General features: G+C 47.9%; 1 protein-coding gene across 1 annotated transcript in view; it reads right to left on the bottom strand.

The window, feature by feature from the left end:
• gnl2 (G protein nucleolar 2) overlaps window positions 1–15,077 on the bottom strand; it is a 35,150-nt gene extending 20,073 nt beyond the window's left edge. The window contains exons 1-5 of the mRNA XM_073034486.1: window positions 14,924–15,077; window positions 8,033–8,114; window positions 5,853–5,947; window positions 4,415–4,554; window positions 315–499 (exon numbers count right to left, since the gene is read on the bottom strand). Coding sequence (XP_072890587.1) covers window positions 315–499; window positions 4,415–4,554; window positions 5,853–5,947; window positions 8,033–8,114; window positions 14,924–14,987 — 566 coding nt within the window. The 5' untranslated portion in view covers window positions 14,988–15,077. The remainder of the gene's footprint in view (window positions 1–314; window positions 500–4,414; window positions 4,555–5,852; window positions 5,948–8,032; window positions 8,115–14,923) is intronic.
• Window positions 15,078–18,360: the final 3,283 nt, after the last annotated feature.

Here is an 18,360-nt window from a genome sequence, read left to right as displayed (position 1 = left end):
CAGCAGCTGATATTGTTCACCAGAGCTATAGGACAACTAAATTACAGAAACTTAGCACGTGAAATATAACATGCAGCCAGTTTTTTTTGGAAACGTACGTGAAGAATCAACTCAATACTTTTCAGTAGCACAGGACTTGAGTTTTTCCTTAAAATTTGAAGTGTTTAATAATGTCTGAAACTGTACACATAATATTCTAACTTCTAAGTTATTGAAATATTTATGTCACCCAGAGACTATGTCAATAAATCAACAATATTTAAACATACCACTTTTGAGAATCTTATTTAGTCGAGTGCTAATGATTTCCTTACCGCACTCCAGTATCTTCCACAACCAGATCTCGGTCTTTTTCCAGATTATATTCTTTTACTGATGTCTCAGCTTTTTCCACCAGGCTTTGCATATCATATACACTAAGATTTGGTCTCTTTCGTTGTGCTTTAGGGCCAAACGTTGTTTCAAATGTTTCTGTATCCAGAATATGTACTTTTGAATTCTGCAAACAAACAATTTTGCTTTAAATATTTGCACAGATGAAAATCCATTGAAATATGGAGCAGATGCATACTGACAAATATAGGCAGGCTCTGAATGTCTACAAGATGGCCATTTAGACTAGTTGGTGGTTGAGCACAATAAGGCATCAGTTATTCTTGACTGCATGTTCTGGATTTGATGAGGGAGCTTAAGGCAAAGGAACCCTTAGGAGACAGTGATCATTATATGATCATTTGCATCAGCCATCACAGTCAAAGACACCAGCAATATGCCATAAATTCAAGAGCATGGGGGCAGAAGTCAGTGTAGTTGTCATTACTAAGGAGCAGGTACTTGGGAAGCTGAAAAGTCTAAAGATAGATAAGTCATCTGGAACAGATGGACAAACTCCTAGAGCTCTGAAAGAGGTAGCTGAAGAGACCGTGGAGGCATTAGTAATGACCTTTCAAGAATCACTAGATTCTGGCATGGTTCCAGAGGAGTGGAAAATTGCAAATGTCGTTCCACTCTTTAAGGACGAGGCAGAAGAAAGGAAATTATCTGACTTCAGTGGTAGGAAAGATATTGGATATTAAGGATGAGGTGTCAGGGTACTTGGAGGTACATGATAAAGTAGGCCATGGTTTCCTTAAGGGGCAATTGTGCCTGGCAAATCAGTTGGAATTCTTTGAGGAAATTGTCAGGCAGGCTAGACAAAGGAGAGTCAGTGGATGTTTACTTGAATTTTCAGAAAGCTTTTGACAAGATGCTGCATGAGGCTGCTTAACGAGAGCCTATGGTAGGACAGGAAAGATTCTAGCAAGGATAGAGACTGGACGACTGGCAGGAAAAAAAGAGGGAATAAAGGAGGCCTTTTCTGGCTGGCTGCCAATGGTTAGCAGTGCTTTGCAGGGGTCGGAGTTAAGTTCGCTTCTTTTCACGTTATACTTCAATGATTTAGATGAGAGAATTGGTGGCATTGTGGCCAAGTTTTGGGATGATATGAGGAAGATGGACTGGCAGGTAGTGTAGAGGAAGCAGGGAGTCCACAGAAGGATATAGCTAGATTGGGAGAATGGGCAAAGAATTGGCAGATGGATATAGTCTGGGAAAGTGTATGGCCATGCATTGTGATAGTAAAATAAAGCATAAATGGGGAGAAAATTCAAAAATAGGTGGTGTAAAGGGACTTAGGAGTCCTTGTGCAAGATTCCCTAAAGGTTAACTTGCAGGCTGAGTCAGTGATAAGGAAATCAAATGCAATGTTAGCATTCATTTCAAGAGGAATAGAACACAAGAGCAAAGATGGGATGCTCAGGCTTCATAAGGTATTTGTCAGACCACACTTGGAGCATTATGAGCTGTGTTGGGTCCTTTATAGGAGATGTGCTGGCATTGGGCAGGATCCATTGGAGGTTCACAAGAACTATTATGGGAATGAAAGGGTTAACATTTGAAGAGCATTTGATGGCTCTGGGCCTATAGTCACTCAAGTTTAGAAGAATGGGATGGGGGGGGGGGGGGTGGAATCTCATAATCTTATTGAAACCCATCGAATATTGAAAGGCCAAGATAGGGTGGATGTGGAGAGGACTTTCCACAGTGGGCGAGCCTAGGAGCAGCGGGCACAGCCTCAGGATAGAGGTACCTCCACCTGGAACAGATGAGAAGGAATTTCTTTAGCCAGAGGGTGGTGAATCTGTGCAATTCATTACTATGGACAGCTGTGCAGCCCAAGCCACTCGGTACATTTGTGGCAGATTCTTGGTTAGTCAGGGTGTCAAAGGTTACGGGGAGAAGGCAGGAGAATGGGGTTGAAAGCCATAAATCAGCCATGGCGGAATGGTGGAAAAGACTCAATGGGCCGAATGGCCCAGTTCTGCTACGTCTCATGGTTTTACATTCCCATTACATGAAGGGTAATTTAAGAAGCTAATTAACCCGAGAACCAGCAAGTCTTTCAGATGTGGGAGGAGACCAATGAATTTGGTGAACACGTGGTTACAGGGAGGACAGCCAAATAGGCTACAGAAGCCAGAACTCAATGGAGCACGAACGCAGGTGCATAGCCTGCAGCACCCCGCGTCACTCAATTGCTGAACAATTGAATATGCTGAACAGAATTCTTTTTAAGTCCTGGAAAATGTTGGGAAAGATGCATTGTATAGTGAACCAAATGTCATTTAGTTGTAAAGTACGTGACAAGTACATCTGAGCAAGGCCTGTTTTATTAATTATGATTTACTTAAAGGTATTTTCTAAATCAAGCTAGTAAGCTAAAACATATGGAAAATTTCTTCAAATTCCTTTACTCCAGATACAGATTTCTCAACAGAATGAGAGTTCATCTTGTAATTTCCTTAACACCCTTGAAGATCAAGTTCTTAAATCTGTGCCTTTAATGTCTATTTTTTTTTAAAGTTGAGCAATTACAGTAAATGTGATGCAAAAGGTAGCAAAGTGGAAACACTGGAAAATATTAATCAAGGGAACAAACACCGAGAAATGAATTTAATGCAACAACAAATTAGCTGAAACAGTTGTCTCTTGTTGCAAGTCACACCATGATCCCGAGAATGCTCAGCTCAGTGACTTTGGATGATCAAGGAACCCATGACTAATGAAAAGGATTTGGCAAAATGAATCAAAATGACTTATTTACGTTTTGATTAAATTGTAGAAATGCTTAAAGGCAGAAAAGAAAATGTAAAGAATCTCACAAATTCCTTTCAAAGAAAACACTCATCTCCTTGAATAGTCTAAATCAAAGGTTCCCAACCTTCGATATGTCACGGACCAACATCATTAAGCAAGGGCTCTGTGGATCCCAGTTAATAAATACTGTATATCCACACAGTCACAGGGAGAATGTACAAACTCCTTACAGGCAGCAATGGGAATTGAACCCAGGTTGCCTGTACCATAAAGTGCTGTACAAACCACCACCCCAAAGTTTGGAAGTCCCTGCTCTAAGTTTAGAAGCCTTCTGAACCATTCCAAATCTGTCAGCAACAGGATAAAATGCCAACATTTCAAAATTTTAATATTAGATGCAATTTCAAACAGGATATAATTGTGCTGGATTGTGCTCAGGTGAACTGCCTGCCATAAAAAAATATTTTCCAAGGAAGCAGCAATCCAAAAAAACATAAGCTTAAGTCTAATTTAGGTTTATACCAACTTAAATGAGCCTAAAGTCAGCAGTGTTTGCACGTTTTTAAAAGCTCATTTCAATACTTTTTTTACCTTTTTATTTATTTATTGAAATACAGTGCAGAATATACCATTTGAGCCAAGCTACCCAGCCAACCCTGATTTAATCCTAGTCTAATCATGAGACATTTTACAAGGATCAATTAATCTACCAACCGCACATCTTTGGACTGTGGGAGGAAACTGGAGCACCTGGAGGAAATACGCAGTCATGGAGAGAATGTACAAGCTCCTTACAGACAGTGGTGGGATTTTAACCCCAGTCGCTGGTATGCAAAATGTTGTGCTAACTACCAGCACCGTGACACTCATTAATTCTCCAACTTCCAAGGTTCCAAACTTCCATTATTCCAAGGAATAATGATCCAGATACCTTTTTGTTGATCTAGTTAGTTAAAAAACTGTGCTAACTTATAAGTTATAATTTTGTGTTTAGTACCCTTGGCACAAACCTTAATATTGCATTTCCCACCATGAATACAAACCATCATTACTGAATAGCACAGGTAGAAACTTCAATAAGCAATCTCATAGTCAAGACATGCAGATATGAAAAGTTGAACTTTTTTTCAGCAGCTATTTCAATATTTTAGATAAAGGCAAATTAAAAGTTACAGCTGTTCATGATGGAATTATTGTGAGTACTTGGAACTATTCTGTCATAGCACAAACTATACTGCTCAGTATTCACAGCTGTATTGAATGAACGTTAAAAACTTACATGAGGTGTGATTCGGTCATTCAGAAGAGACATCGGAAGCTGGGTTTGTTTGAGAACTACCCTATAAGGGTCTTTCATAACACTGCCCATCTCTTCTTGGAATTGCTGTAGAGATGACTGCTTTATGACTCGAGTGTTAGCTATATACAATTGCAAGAAAAAAAGACTTTATTTTAAAATCAGAGTAAAATTAGGAGCACACCTTATACTTCATTGCTGTTTTCCTTATTTAAAGAGATGATCTGCTGATACTGGAAAAGCTGTCAGGGCACAGTACATGCTTAAATTATCTGAGAGCACTTTCTCCAGCATTTAACTGCTGAAATACTCCTTCAATGTAAGATCTCCAGATACAAGATTAGCTTTATTTGTCACATGTACATTGAAACAGACAATGAAATCTGCTGTTTTACATCAAAGACCACACAGTCCGATATGCACTGGGTGCAGTCCACAAGCGTCGCCATGTTTCCAAAGCCAGCATAGTGTGCGCACAACTTATTAACCCTACACAGTACGATTTTGGAATGCACGCGGGGGAAAACAAATGCAGTCATGGGAAGAATGTACAAGCTCCTTACAGGCAGTGGCAGGACACGAACCCCAATCTTACAGCTGACTCTACAAGTTATTACGCTACCCACTACACTACTATGCTGCCCTGTCTCATAGCACTGCCTGTCTTACAGCAAACATCACCGGCAGTAATTCAGCAAAGGGGTCATTATTGCATCAATAGGGTGAAAGAGTTGGGTCCGTGATCAAAAGACATACACATCTGCACAGAACTCACTCCCAGAGTCAGAACATCCTACCAAGACACTTCTGGAGAACAATTAGCTTGCAGGTTCAAGTTTCCCAAAGCAGTAAAGACTGAATTTGGGGGTCTTCTGGCATGTGGTTGTTCCTGGTTGGCTCTTTAAATTCAGGTCAAGGTCAAACTGATTCAAAACTTTCTCGCAACAAATTCTAGCCTAGGAGGTACAGATCACAATGTACTCTATGTAACAACACAAGGGCTCTACATGAACAGAGATTATTTTATCCCCCTACTTTGGTTTCAAAACGTACACAGATCTAACTGGAAATTCATTTGCCATTCCTCAGCCCGTCGCCCTAACTGATCACAATCTCTTTGCAGTTCACTGTAACCTGCTTCACCATCAGCAGGATGCCCTAATTTAGCATCAAACAGCTCACTGAAAGCAGCCCATGCAGCTGAACAGGGTGATGAAGAAGGTGCTGACCCCCAACAATGCAGACCCAGTGCTTGAGGACCACATGAAGCAGGTCAAGGAGCAACAGGAAAGACCATACTAGACAGATCTGCTTCTCTGACAATCAAATTCTTGAGATTATGAACATTTCAGTTATACATGTGTTTATAGTTTTTGTGCCACATCTGAAAATCACTTTAATCTAGAAAATACAAACTCACCAAACCATTTGATGTTTGGTTCCACTCGAGATGTGGTGCCAGATGCAACTGTTGACTGGAACTGTAGTGGCTTGACAAGCTTCCCACGTTTGTTTCTTGAAAGAAATAAAACACAATTAAGAGCCTGTAACAGATTTCCAACAACTGATAAAATGGACACAACTATGCAAATGAAGATTAGATTTGTACTAAGATAAGATTGTGTACAAATTACTTAAAGATGTGCTCAGAAGAGGTCCTCCAAATATCTTCACTAAAAAATAGCTAATAAAATGGATGAGCAAAAAATGATGTAATTATTGGACTGTGATACAACAGATCCATTCCAGCTATGTTGGAAAGCAAACAGGGACGAGACCCCAGTTATTTGAACATTTAAAGATAAAGCAAACCCCATGATCTCCTGAATGCTACCCACAGGTTGAATGGTTATCAAAAGCCAGAAGTTAACAAATCCACAGTTAACTAACTGCTCTTTCTTCTAAACCTTTCACAAGGTTTTACCCCGGTCTGAATGCCCAAAATGTATCCCCTCACACTTATCCAAGTTGAAATCCATTTGACATTCCTCAGCTCATCTCCCTAACTGATAGCGATCTCTTTGCAATTCATTGTAACCTACTTCCCTTTCAGCAAGATGTTCTAATCTTAATATCAGTTCACTGAAGGCAGCCCATGCAGCTAAACAGGGTAATGAATGAACTGTTTAGCACGCTGACCTCCAAGTTTGAGTACCAACATAATCCTACAGTTATTCAAGTACTGTAGTTGGTGAGACTGCACTTGGGAGTATTTTGTACAGTACTGTTATAGGAAAGACTTTGCCAAGTTGGAGATGGGGTTGAAGAGATTTACAAGGATGTTGCTTGGATCAAAATGCCTGAAATATAGGGAGAGCTTAGCCACACTGTGTCTTTATTCCTTCAAGCTTATCAGAATGAAAGGTGCCCACAAAGACATTTATAAAATTATGAGCAGTGTGGATAAGGTCGTAGCCCTTTTCCCAGTTTGCAGAGTACAAATCAGAGATTGAAAACCTCTCACTCAATATGAGCGAGACCAAGATGGTTATTAACTTCAGTCGGGTGATCAGAGGAGGAGAGAATCAGCAACTTTAAATCCCTTGGATCCAGTACGCAAGCATCAATTACGATGAAAGTACGGCAGCGCTTCTACTTTCTTACAAGTTTGCAAAGATTTGAAATGTCATCTAAAGATTCTACAAACTTCTATAGACGTATGTTGGACAGTACACTGGCTAGTTGCATCATGGCCTTGCATGGAAACACCAATGCCCTTGTATGGAAAAGCCTACAAAAAGTAGTGGATACGGCCCAGTCCATCATGGGTAAAGCCCCCTCTACCACTGAGCACATCTACAGGAAGTGGGGTCGCAGCAAAGCAGCATTTATCATCAAGGACCCCCACCACCCAGGGCATGCTCTCTTTTCACTGAGAGTTATTACCTCTCAACCATCACGTTCTTGAACTAGAGGGGATAACTTCACTTGCCCCATCACTGAACTGTTCTCACAACCTACCGACCCACCATCTCAGGTTCTTGATACTTGTTGCTAGTTTATTTTTATTATTTTTTTAATTTTCTCTCTCTTTTTGTGTCTGCAGTTTGTTGCCTTTTGCACATTGATCATTTGCCCACCCTGCTGGGTGTTGGTTTCATTGATTCATTGTATTTACTGTGAATGTCCACAGGAAACTGAATCTCAGGGTTGTATATGGTGACATATATACTTTGATATTAAATTTACTTCGAACAAATCTAAAGGGTGTGGATACAAGAGAGATTTAAGAGACCTGAGAGGTAAATGCTTCACAGAGAGGGCAGTAAGTACTTGGAATGAGCTGCCGGAGGGAAGTACAACCACAACAATTATGAGGCATTTGGACAGGTACTTGGAGGGAAAGGGCTGGGAAGGTGATGGGCAACTGGGACTGGCATGCAGGGTGCTGCGATCAGCACGGACCAGTTAGGCCAAAGGGCCAGTTTCTGTGCTGTATTATTCTACAAAGCAGCTGATTAAGAAAGCTTCGGCACCACGATGCGGTTTCTGTCACGATGCTGACAAGGATTTACTCGAGAGGTTTGGAAACGCGACTACAAAGATGTATTATACAGTTAGCACAATGAAGTTTGTGGATAATAAAAAATTTACACCAACCTTCGTTCCTTCTGTCTGTACATATTGAGACGTTTAATAGTTGCCCTGTCCCTCTTGAGGCCTCCGCCATCTTTGGGCCGATCTGCACACAACCAAATGTATTAAAATACAACCACGATTCTAACTTTTAAAGTAAACTCCCTCTAAATGTCTAAGTGGAATATATTTAGTCAATCCAAGATACCCGAATTATCCAAACATCTGAATGAAGAGACATCTTGTAGAAACTGAATAATAGCTTTTAGTTATCAAAAGGATTGCTCAAAGCCTCCCTGAAGAAATGTAACATTGTGGCCACCCACATTCTGCGCAGGCGAACCAGCTCACAAATAGCCAGCACGCGGGGAGACACTTTGGTAATGCACCTCTGACGTCATTTCCGCCCGGAGAGGGCGGGTGCTAGGGATTAAATGCCAGCGTCGTGAAGTTTGAATAAACTAGTCTCGAAATGACTTACCGACTGTGTGTCGTCTCTAGCTCTGTATGTAGTACATCGCTACATTGGTGACCCCGACGGTCCAAACAAAATCTGGACCAAAGATAACCGACTCTTCATCTGTTCACGCAGTTTCGCTAAAACTGCCGACTTTCTGGACGCTGCGACCACTCGTGTGGTTTCGCCAAGCAGAAGCCCAGTTACAGATTCGGCAGATATCCTCTGATTCCACACGTTACTACCACGTGGTGAGCGCCCTTGACCAGGAGACGGCCGCCCAGGTTGCGGATTTCATACAGTCACCCCCGTAAGAAGGCAAATATGAAGCATTCAAAGCGCTGCTCATTGGGACCTTTGGCCTCTCATGGCATGAGCGGGGTGCCCGCCTGCTTCACCTGGACGGTTTGGGAGGCAGACTGCCGTCAGCATTGATGAACGAGATGCTGTCCCTGGCTGACGGACACAAGCCCTGCCTCATGTTCAAGCAAGCGTTCCTAGAGCAACTGCCCGAGGACATACATCTGCTGCTGGCCAACGCAGATTTTAGCGACCTCCGGAAGATGGCGGCCCGGGCAGACGTGCTGTGGAAAGCCAAGAGGGAAAGCGTGGCGTCTGTCGGTCAGATTACCAGGCCACTCGCCCAACAGCGGACCAGACCAGGCCCGGCAGGGGGGCACACACAACAGAGGCAGGAGTGAGGAGGACAGTGAACAGTGGTGTTTCTACCACCAGCGGTGGGGCACAGAAGCCCGCCGTTGTTGCCCACCCGGCAAGGGCCAGGGCCAGCTGCCGCTAATGACTATGGTGGCTGGCCACCAGGACAGCCTCTTTCTTGGACGTCTGGGACAAACAGTCGGGACGCCACTTCTTGGTCGACACCGGAGCGGAAATCAGCATCTTGCCCCCAACGGGGTATGACACCCGCAACAGGAAGCCAGGCCCCACCCTGAGGGCCACAAACGGCAGCACAATACGGATCTACGGCACCCGCACAGTGCAGCTGCAGTTTGGCGCCAGCCGGTTCACGTGGGACTTCACACTGGCCGCCGTGGCGCAACCACTCCTGGGGGTGGACTTCTTGCGATCTCACAGCCTGCTGGTCGGCTTGCAAGGGAAAAGACTGGTACATGCCGAGACTTTCCAAACATTCTCCCTGGGTGAAGCCAAGTTGCCGGCCCCACACCTGGACTCCATCACACTGTTGGACAACGAATTCACCAGAATCCTAGCGGACTTTCCATCGATTCTGGCACCACAGTTCACGGCAGCCATGCCCAGACATGGGGTTCGGCACCACATCCCGACCAAGGGACTACCCCTCCACGCCCATGCACGAAGGCTCCCCCCGGAAAAGCTCTGCCTGGCGAAATAGGAGTTCAAGAGGATGGAGGAATTGGGGATCGTACGGAGGTCCGACAGCCCATGGGCCTCCCCCCTGCACATGGTGCCCAAAGCAGCTGGGGGTTGGAGACCATGCGGCGACTACCGCAGACTGAACGAGGCTACCACTCCAGACCGCTACCCCGTGCCGCACATACAGGACTTTGCAGCAAAACTGCACGGGGCAAAAATATTTTCCAAAGTAGACCTCGTCCGGGGGTACCATCAAATCCCGGTGCACCCTGAAGACATCCCCAAAACAGCACATCACCCCGTTTGGCCTGTTTGAGTTCCTCCGAATGCCGTTCGGCCTGAAGAATGCCGCACAGATGTTCCAGCGGCTAATGGATGCGGTGGGATTCGACCTGGACTTTGCGTTCATCTATTTGGACGACATCCTTATAGCCAGCAGTAGTTGCCAGGAGCATCTGTCCCCACCTCCGCCAGCTCTACTCCCGCCTGAGTGATTTCGGCCTCACGATCAACCCGGCCAAATGCCAGTTCGGTCTCGATACCATCGACTTCCTGGGCCACAGGATTACCAAAGACGGCGCAACACCTCTGCCCACCAAGGTAGATGCAATCCGCCACTTTGCCCGGCCCAACACGGTCAAAGGCCTGCAGGAGTTCGTTGGTATGGTGAACTTCTACCACCGTTTCCTCCCCTCAGCAGCCCGTATCATGCGCCCTTTGTACACCCTGATGTCGGGTAAAGGCAAGAACATTACTTGGGAAAAGGAGGCCGCGACCGCTTTCGTTAAAGCCAAGGAAGCCTTGGCAGATGCCGCAATGCTGGTGCACCCCAGGATGGACGTTCCGACCGCCCTCACGGTGGACGCATCCGACACAGCAGTCGGTGGGGTGCTGGAGCAACTCATCAAAGGGCGCTGGCAACCCCTGGCATTCTTCAGTAAGCACCTACGACCACCCGAACTCAAGTACAGTGCTTTCGACCGGGAGCTGTTGGCACTGTATCTGGCAATCCGGCATTTCAGGTACTTCTTAGAAGGAAGGCCGTTTGCTGCGTTCACGAAGGTGTCCGATCCCTGGCCGGCTTGCCAGCAGCGACATCTGTCCTACATATCCGAGTAGACGACGGACATCCAGCATGTCTCGGGAAAGGACAATGTTGTGGCGGACGCACTCTCCAGACCAGCTGTCCAGGCCCTGTCCCTGGGGGTGGACTATGCAGCACTGGTGGAGGCACAGCAGGCAGAAGACGAGATGCCCAGCTACAGAACCGCAGTCTCGGGTTTGCAGCTGCAGGACTTTCTCGTAGGCCCAGGTGAGAGGACCCTCCTGTGCGACGTGGCTACTGGCCAACCTCGCCCCATCGTCCCAGCAGCCTGGAGGCAGTGAGTTTTCGACTCCATACACGGTTTGGCACACCCATCTATCAGGACAACCGTCCGGCTGGTCCAGCAAGTTCGCGTGGCACTGACTTTGCAAGCAGGCCAGTGAATGGGCCAGAACGTGCGCACAGTGCCAAACAGCCAAGGTACAGCAGCACACTAAAGCCCCGCCGCAGCAGTTTGAACCCACCCACCGGAGGTTCGACCACATTCATGTGGATATCGTGGGCCCCCTACCAGTGTCCCGAGGAGCCCGGTACCTCCTAACGATGGTAGACCGGTTCACGAGGTGGCCAGAGGTGGTCCCGCTCACCAACACATCTGCCGATTCCTGCGCCCAAGCACTGACTGCAACCTGGGTAGCACGCTTCGGGGTACTGGCCCACATTACCTCCGACAGAGGCGCCCAGTTCACCTCCAGCCTGTTGGGAATGCAGCTACACCACACTACTGCCTACCACCCACAGTCGAACGGACTAGTGGAGCGTTTCCAACCAACTTGAAGTCGGCTCTCATGGCCCGCCTGAGAGGACCTAACTGGGTGGACAAGCTTCTGTGGGTCCTGCTTGGAATTCGCACAGCACCCAAAGAGGATCTGCACGCCTCGTCGGCCGAGTTGGTGTATGGCACACCCCTGGCCATCCCAGAAGAGTTCATACTAGCCCCAAGGGGGCAAGAGGAAGAACCCGCAGCAGTCCTGGACAGGCTACGCGAAAGGCTCGGCAACCTGGCCCCTGTGCCGACTTCACAGCACGGACGGACCCCGACCCACGTACGCAAAGACCTGCAGAACTGTAAGTTTGTGTTTGTACGAAGGGGCGGACACCGGGCACCGCTACAGCGGCCGTACGAGGGGCCGTTCAAGGTGATCAACAACAACGGGTCCACGTACGTTCTGGACATTGGGGGGAAAGAGGAGGTTTTCACGGCGAACCGACTCAAACCAGCTCATGTGGACGGCGCAGCCGGTGGAGGTTCAGGCACCGCGGTGCAGAGGCAGACCTCCCAAACAGGCTGATCCAGACTGTGGACATTGGGGGGTGTATCACTGGTTCTTGGGGGGGGGAGGGTGTATGTGGCAACCCATTTTCTGTGCAGGTGAACCAGCTCACAAATAACCAGCGCGCGGGGAGAGACTTTGATAATGCACCTCTGACGTCATTTCCGCCTGGAGAGGGCGGGCGCTAGGGATTAAATGCCAGAGCCGCAAAGTTTGAATAAACTAGTCTCGAAACGACTTACCGACTACGTGTCGTCTCTAGCTCTGTATGTAGTACATCACTACAACATCCCCATTTGGCCCTTGAATACCCAAATAGTGAGGATTCAGGATGGTGCCAAATAACATCTGCAGATTTTCTTGCTTGTTATTGGCACCAAATACCTGCAGTTCATCGCAGCATGCTAAAGCAGCGTGCACTACCTCATAAACCATCCATGCATACTTGCCATCAGACAACTCCTACCCCGACGGTGGAAGAGCCCGTGGTTCCTCAATTGCCCTCTTTAGCCACCTGTACAACTGGCGATAAGTGTAGCACAGAATTAGCCACCAGCCATTTCTACATTCAGAATGACCCTCCTGCCCAGAGGGCAATGAATGCTGAGTTGGTAGGTGCATTCAAAGAGAATGCAAGCCAGGCACCTCGCAATACAAATGTCACTCCAAAAACTGTGAGCAAAACTCCCACTTTCTTATCTACAATGCATCTAATATCCGCTTCACACAAGCTAACCAATATGTAGTGCAGAAGGAAACCACTCCGCCTCATTTATCTTTTGTTTGAAATACTAATAAACTTAATCTCACAACCTTTTACCATGTCACCTCTTGTTATCTCTTAAAATTTCACTCCTCTAAAATATATCTCTCTCATTGGAAATGCTTCCTTATTTCCTCCATCCAAATCTTTATCAACTTTTTCTCACAATACCTATTCTAAACAGATCAAACCCAGCTTCCTCGATCAAAAAGCAGAAAACTGTGATCCCAGCCACCATTCCTGAAAATCCTTTTGACATCTCTTCCAAAGACTTAACATTCATTAACAGCAGTGATCAGAAATAATCACGGTCCCAGACAACCAGGGTCTATGATGCATTTCATCAAGTTTTCTATAGTTTTGCGCCGTGTTAGTTAGGAATGCTGAGCATCCTATTTCACCTGACAAAAATGCTTCCTCTCATTTGGCAAATCCATGTACCAACCATTCCTCCCGTAACCCTAGTGACAACCATCCCTTCCCAATCTCCCTCCCTGACTCGCAACAACCACCGTCTCTCCCTGCCTGACCCCATTACCCAGACCATCCCCACCCCCTCTGGACCCCAGAGTCAACCATGCCCTTCCCCTACCTTGACCCCAGTGACAACCATTCCCTTCGCTCTCCTGATCCCAATGCTGATTTCCTCTCCTACCACCACCCCACCAACCCAAACCCCAGTGCAAAATGTCCTCTCCCCCCCTCCTTCCCCAGACCCATCCATACCCCCACCTTCCCTGTCCTCTCCCCCTCTCCTTCCCCAGACCCCAGACCCATCCATACCCCCACCTTCCCTGTCCTCTCCCGCTCTCCAGACCCCAGAGCCAACCAGACACCCACCTTCCCTGTCCTCTCCCCCTCTCCTTCCCCAGACCCAACCATACCCTCCACCTTCCCTATCCTCTCTCCCCTCCCTCCTCAGACCCATCCATACCCCCACCTTCCCTGTCCTCTCCCGCTCTCCAGACCCCAGAGCCAACCAGACACCCACCGGCCCTGTCCTCTCCCCCTCTCCCTCCCCAGACCCAACCATACCCTCCACCTTCCCTGTCCTCTCCCCCCTGCCCCCCCAGACCCAACCATACCACCTTCCCTGTCCTCTCCCCCTCTTCCTCCCCAGACCCAACCATACCCTCCACCTTCCCTATCCTCTCCCCCTCTTCCTCCCCAGACCCAACCATACCCTCCACCTTCCCTATCCTCTCCCCCTCTTCCTCCCCAGACCCAACCATACCCTCCACCTTCCCTGTCCTCTCCCCCCCAGACCCAACCATACCCTCCACCTTCCCTGTCCTCTCCCCCTCCCTCCCCAGACCCAACCATACCCTCCACCTTCCCTGTCCTCTCCCCTCTCCCTCCTCAGACCCAACCATACCCTCCACCTTCCCTGTCCTCTCCCCCCACCCCCCCCAGACCCAACCATACCCTCCACCTTCCCTGTCCTCTCCCCCTCCCTCCCCAGACCCAACCATACCCTCCACCTTCCCTGTCCTCTCCCCTCTCCCTCCTCAGACCCAACCATACCCTCCACCTTCCCTATCCTCTCCCCCCTGCCCCCCCAGACCCAACCATACCCCCACCTTCCCTGTCCTCTCCCCCTCTTCCTCCCCAGACCCAACCATACCCTCCACCTTCCCTATCCTCTCCCCCTCTTCCTCCCCAGACCCAACCATACCCTCCACCTTCCCTGTCCTCTCCCCCCCAGACCCAACCATACCCTCCACCTTCCCTGTCCTCTCCCCCTCCCTCCCCAGACCCAACCATACCCTCCACCTTCCCTGTCCTCTCCCCTCTCCCTCCTCAGACCCAACCATACCCTCCACCTTCCCTGTCCTCTCCCCCCCACCCCCCCAGACCCAACCATACCCTCCACCTTCCCTGTCCTCTCCCCCTCTCCAGACCCAACCCACCTTCCTTGATCCCGTATCTCCCCGCCCGCCCGGCCTCTCCCCGGCCTGACCTGGGTTGGTGCTGGCGGTGGACGGGTTGACCGAGCTGCGGCCCCGGTACTGAGCCTTCACCATCTTCGACACCCCCGGGACGGAAACCCGAGCCCCGCGTGGCCGCTTCGCAATCACCCCGCGACGGCCCGTGCGTCACGAACCGGCGACACGGGAGGAACAGGGGGTGGAGTCAGCGTGTCACGTGGACCACAAATTAGGCAGTTCAAAGATTCAATTTACATTTCTTATCAGAAAATATATGTTAACATACAGCTGTAGAGTCATTTTCTTATAGGCAGAAACAGGAAATAAGGAAATACAACAGATTTTACGAAAATTATACGTAAAGAAAAACTGACAAAACATCAATAAGCAAAATATAATGTTTACAAATAAAAATAATACTGAGACCATGAGTTAAAAAAGTCCTTGAATTGAATGTAAAGGGCACATACTCAGCAGGAATGGTTCAGTTTGTGTGGACAAGGATAAAACACGCATTGTAATGATATTCCCAGACACCCCATCCTACAAAAACTCATTTCAGGGAGGTAGCACCGCCCCCCCACAACCCCATATCCCTCCCCCCCCTCCCCAGTTGAAACTATTTACACACACACACACACACACACACACATATTCCTTGTTGAGTGTTTTGTTGGCAGTCTCAATGCTAATACAAACAGCTTTTCTATTTCTTTTGCAAACTACCCTTGGACTGTGATGTGGCTTGCTTGGCGGATTTGAGCATTTTGCCGGAAGTTTCGACCTCATAGCAGTCTGCGTCAATGAATTTGTTAATTTTGCAAGACATCAGATTCACAAGTGTTTTGTCAGACTTTAGTTTTCTGCTGAAAAGAACTGTGAAGTACTTGAGCAGCTTTCCCTGCGCTTAGCCTCCCTGGTATGCCGTGGTCCCTAAAAGAAATAAAAGCATAAGGTGTATCCTTATTATATTGTCTTATGCAGAAAATGTGACATTGAAATATGTACTTATATTATCATGGAGTCATTTTTTTATTCTATTACAACTTTAAGCACATCAATAGAGTAGCTCCTTAGCAGTTTAAATTAGCCAGCTAGTTTAAATAACGTTAGCTATGCTATTGAACGAATGACACATGTTAAACTCACCTCAACGTGTTTTTTTACAGTCATTTATCCCACCATAGGCAATAGAAAAGTCACTGTTGCAAACAGTGCAGCGAGCAACACTGTCGTTATTTTTGACCCCTATTAGGCAGGGGTACACTTTAGTGTAGTCTGGGGTGAAGTACGTTTTATATTTTCTTTTTTTGGAACACTCTGCCATGGCGCTGCAGGACAGTAAACTGAACTGATGGACAATGAAAGAGAGAGAGAGAGAGAGAGAGATCAACTGTAAAGCCCGCCCACAGAGAAAACTGATAGGTCTACTTAGCATGAAGAGAGACCAATCAGGATGTTCTCTCTCTCTCTCTCTCTCTCTCTCTCTCTCTCTCTCTCTCTCTCTCTCTCTCCTCTCTCTCTCTCTCTCCTCTCTCTCTCTCTCTCTCTCTCTCTCTCTCTCTCTCTCTCTCCCCCCCCCCCCCCCCCCCCCCCCCTTCTTGTTCACTCTCAAGAAATTCGATTTCTGGGATATTGTATATAATTTGCGGGCATCAGGGAGCCACTATCAATATGCTGGAGACAGGTGGGATGTCTGGCCTATTGATGAGAAGGCAAAGAGCAATGAAACCCCGCTGGATGCCGCCAACAAGTACACACTTATGGGTCATGACGCATGGCGCTCTGCTTCAGTGAACAGCGGTACACGTGGGACTTCGTCTTGGCTGGACTCGGCTTGGCGCAGATTTCCTGCACATCAGAGGACTTTCAGATCTTAAGGACTGCCGGCTTGTGGATGCGAAGGGCTTTGGGTCGTTACCCCTGCACCTCCAGTAAGTTCCCCACGACGACTCTGTCGACCACGCGCACCACCGCAGGCAAATTCACTCAGTGGCTGGGCGAGTTCCCAAACCTCGCCGCAAGCCCATGCTTCCTACGCAGTCACGAAGCATGCGGTCGAGCACCACACTGCCACAACTACCTCGCCAGCCTGCGCCCGTGCGCGTAGACTGCACTCAGAAAAGCTGAACGGCGTGAAGGCTGGGTTTGCCAACGCAGAAGTTGTATGCAGGTCAAATAACCCTTGGGTTTCACCCTTCCACGTGGTCCCCAAGCCCGACGGTGGTTCCCATCCGTGATGCAATTACCCCCACCTTATCGGTGTTACCTGGTTCCACAAATTTCAAGACTTTTCGGCATGTTTAGCCAGGAAGATAATTTTTTCCTGAGCTAGTCGGGGCTATCACCAGGTGCCTGTGCGTGCCGAGGATATTCCCAAAACTGCTGCTATAACCCTGTTTGGCTTAATTGAGTTCCTGCGCATGCTTTCTGGGTTGAAAAATGCAGCGTAGACTTTCCAGCGACTAATGAACCCTGAACTAATAGGTTGTCAACCACTGACTCTCTCAGCCATCACACCTCCACAGAAGGTGCGAAACCTCTCCCGTCAAAAGTAGCCGCTATTATGGATTTCCCACTGCCCCGCGCTACTAAACGAGGATGTAAGTGTTTAGGCAACACGAGTGAATCTGCAGATGCTGGAAATAAATAAAAAACACAAAATGCTGGCATGAACTCAGCAGGCCAGACAGCATCTATGGGAGGAGGTAGTGACGACGTTTCGGGCCGAAACCCTTCAAGCATTTTGTGCCAGCATTTTGTGTTTTTATGTAAGTTTTTAGGTATGATGGGGTTCAATGACTGTTTCATTCCACAAGCAGCTGAACCTCTGCTTCCCCTGCGTCGTGTGCTGGAAGGTAATACCCCTAATCGCGTGCTTGACTGCTCAGCAGACATGACCAGGGTAGCTGATGGTGCTAAACGAGCTCTTCCTAACACAACCCCGCCGGTGCACCTGCTCCCCAACGCACCTGGAGCCATTGCTAATTGTGGTAACTTCTACTTTACAAAAAAGACCACTCGACAACTTGATGGCCAAAAGAGCATCTTTATCTGGGGCAGCAAACGATATTTACAATACAGAGGCTTCCAGGTACCTCGTGCGGCCTGGGTGGAGGAACTACATACAATGCATACTGGGAGTGAAAAGAGAGGGAAGTAAAGACCCCGCCAACCCCGGATCCCACCTCTTGCTACCAACAGCTCCCGGATTAGTATTAACTTACGTTTAATAATACTCACATTACAACACTACTGACGCTCCAGACTACGCAGTGGGTGCCGTGCACGAACAGCTGGACAGAGGCGCGTGGCAGCCGCTCACCTACTTCAGCTGGCAGCTCCACTCCCGTACAACACGCCTGACTGAAAGCTGGACCGGTCTCTATCGGGCCATCCGCCGTTTTTGTTTTCCGCTGGAGGGTCGGCATTTTACAGCGCTCAGTGACCACCTTGTGCAAGTGATGGC

This window comes from Hemitrygon akajei, chromosome 32 (assembly GCF_048418815.1).
Source record: "Hemitrygon akajei chromosome 32, sHemAka1.3, whole genome shotgun sequence".
Taxonomy (NCBI): domain Eukaryota; kingdom Metazoa; phylum Chordata; class Chondrichthyes; order Myliobatiformes; family Dasyatidae; genus Hemitrygon; species Hemitrygon akajei.
The sequence above is the reverse complement of the archived record's forward strand: the minus strand, read 5'-3'. Positions and strand labels throughout refer to the sequence as shown.